The following is a 2,529-nucleotide window of genomic DNA, read 5'->3' on the forward strand; positions in this document are numbered from 1 at the left end:
ACTTTCGTCACTGGGTGAAGATAAACTTGATCAAAGCGAAACGCTTTGCCAACACACGATTTCGAGATAAAAGATAAGCAATGAATGCTCAGCTTGAAATGTCAAGTGTGTATGATCTAGTCTATATAGCATACGACTTTTGTCTCATAAGAAGTAGGAGATAGAATAAATAGACTTTTAAGTGATAGAGAAGTTCAAGTATCCACATACCTTTTTGTTGATGAAGTTCCACGGTTCCTTGTATAGATCTTCGTCGTTGTATGATGAATCGCCATGAAGTACTTGAGCTTAACTACAGTTTTCCTATCCTAGTCCGAGACTTAGCTATGTAGGCTAGAAATCAAGACTCATAGTTTTGATCACTAACATTGACAAACATGCTTGAGATAGCAACGCATGCGAGGTTGACCGAGCTATGCTCTAACAGGTTTAGTAACTTCATGAGAGCTCAGGGAATGTGTATTTAACGAATGAACAATTATAGCCACCAAAGAAGTAGTCTTCTTGTCTGCTGATTCTTTGAGAGAATAAGAAGATTGTAACGGATACAAAACTTTGGTAAATACTTCATGAACAAAGGTATAAGTATTCCCATAGCAGTTATGAACAACATGAATATCATACTGCCATGGTCTTCCCAATAATAAACTTGCTGCAGTCATGTTGATAATATCACACAAAGCATAATCAGAATAGCCAGGGAAAGAAAACTTCACAAGACATTGATGAGTGATTTGTTGAGTGGATGAAATGTTTATCCAACCAACTGAATGTGGTTTTGGATGAAGAGTAACAGGTAAACCGAGTTTCTCAACTAGTTTGGCAGAAACATAGTTTTCTGTACTTCCACTGTCAATTATCATGTTGCAAAGCTTCTCTTCAATGAGACGATGAGATCTGAAAATACTATGTCTTTGAGTAGGACATGGTTCAGTGATAAAAACTGGCCGAATTACTCCAAGGAAATTAGCATCATAAGTCTCATGTTCTTGAATATAAAGTAACTCATCATCTCCAAGAGCTTCTTCTTCCAGTGTTTCTTCTTGAGTTTCATTAATGTAAGCATGAAACTTGCGACACTCACTAGAAGTATGGCCAGTTTGGTTGCACTTATTACATTTATCCCACCGAAACTTTGAATAAGGATTAGTTGATTTAGGTAAAAGAGGAAATTGTTGTTGAAATTGATTACCTCTGATATTACGAACAACATCTCGTTGTGGAGCAGTCTGAGATGGCTTAGTAGATGGTATATTCATCAAAGGAGCAATATCTGAAGAACCAGATGTTTGTTGTTGCTGATAAGGTTGGTTTATGCTTCTGTCATGTGGATCAACTAAGACAGTTGACTTTTTCGAATATGGATCAACAATGACTGTTGAACCTTTTGAAAATGGGTCAACAACTATTGTTGATCCTCTTCCCCGTGGAAACCATAAGAAGAGTTATATGGTCTGGCAGCTTTATAATAGTGTTGGTAATGAGCTTAACGTGGATTTGCTTGTCTAGACGTACTGAGGACACGCCTTTCAACTTTAAGAGCTTGTTGTATTGCTTCAACCATCGTAAATGATGATTGTGTCATCCCTTGTTGAATTAAATTGTTCAAACCATAAATAAAACGTACAACTAATTGTTCTTCAGTTTCTTTTAATTGGTTACGAGCAACCAAACCGTAAAACTCAGCTACATATTCTTCAACCAATTTAGCTCCTTGTCGACAGTTTTGAAGCTTGATAAACAGTTGTTTCTTATAATCTTTTGGTAAAAACTTGTCTCTTAATAAACGTCTCATGCGAGTCCAAGGAAGTATAGGAGGTTTGTGATACTTATCTCGATCTTCACAAAGTGTTTCCCACCAAGCTGCAGCTCCACCCTTCAATTTATAGGATGCCAGTTTTACTCTAGAAGATTCAGGGAAGTCCATGAACTTGAAGAAAGATTCGACTTCATAAAACCAATCCAGGAACCCTTCAATTTGTAAACCACCATAAAAACTAGGTATATCAGCCTTTAATTTGTATTCTGGTAGATTGCGATAAGAATTTATAGTATAGTTTAATCTCCTTTCATCCATCCACTTTTGTCTTTCAACTTCTTCGCTTTGGTCTTCTTCATCACTGTGGATATTCACAGGAGTAGGTTTTTTGTCAAGAAAACCTTCTAAAGGTTCATTATGTTGAATATTGTGGGAGATATCATCAGGAATAGACTTATTCTGAACAAAAGAAGACTTAACTTTCTTTATTTCATCAACTTCCTTTTCTCCAGTTTTCTTCTCTCCATCTGTATCATCAACTAAATCAGGCATGTCTTCCTTTTCTAAACCAGTGTGTTTCAATAATTTGTTTATCTAATCTCCATGGGTTACCAACCTTGTTTCAATAGATCCAAACTTGTTTTTAATACCATCTGAAAGATCTTTGATGTTATTTTTATTGGTATCAATAGAGGTTCGAATAGTTTTCAAAAGTTCTGCGATTTCAGCTAGGGTAGGAGTTTTATCTACCATTGAAAACTACAGAAGAA

At 36.0% G+C, this 2,529-nt stretch overlaps 1 protein-coding gene across 1 annotated transcript; it reads right to left on the minus strand.

Annotated features, from left to right (window-relative positions):
- Positions 1 to 413: 413 nt before the first annotated feature.
- LOC113312676 lies at positions 414 to 2,311 on the minus strand. The gene is made up of 2 exons (XM_026561411.1): positions 1,516 to 2,311; positions 414 to 1,384 (listed from the first exon to the last, which is right to left on the minus strand). The coding sequence occupies exons 1-2, from the start codon at positions 2,309 to 2,311 to the stop codon at positions 414 to 416; spliced, it is 1,767 nt and encodes a 588-aa protein (XP_026417196.1).
- Positions 2,312 to 2,529: the final 218 nt, after the last annotated feature.

Source organism: Papaver somniferum, chromosome 9 (assembly GCF_003573695.1).
Source record: "Papaver somniferum cultivar HN1 chromosome 9, ASM357369v1, whole genome shotgun sequence".
Lineage (NCBI taxonomy): Eukaryota > Viridiplantae > Streptophyta > Magnoliopsida > Ranunculales > Papaveraceae > Papaver > Papaver somniferum.

Excerpts from the sequence above, each read along its gene's own strand:
- LOC113312676 (XM_026561411.1), bottom strand. The coding sequence starts at position 2,311 with ATGCCTGATTTAGTTGATGATACAGATGGAGAGAAGAAAACTGGAGAA. Across the intron at positions 1,385-1,515 it reads AGTTGAAAGGCGTGTCCTCA|GTTCAACAGTCATTGTTGAT; the intron begins GTACGTCTAGAC and ends CATTTTCAAAAG.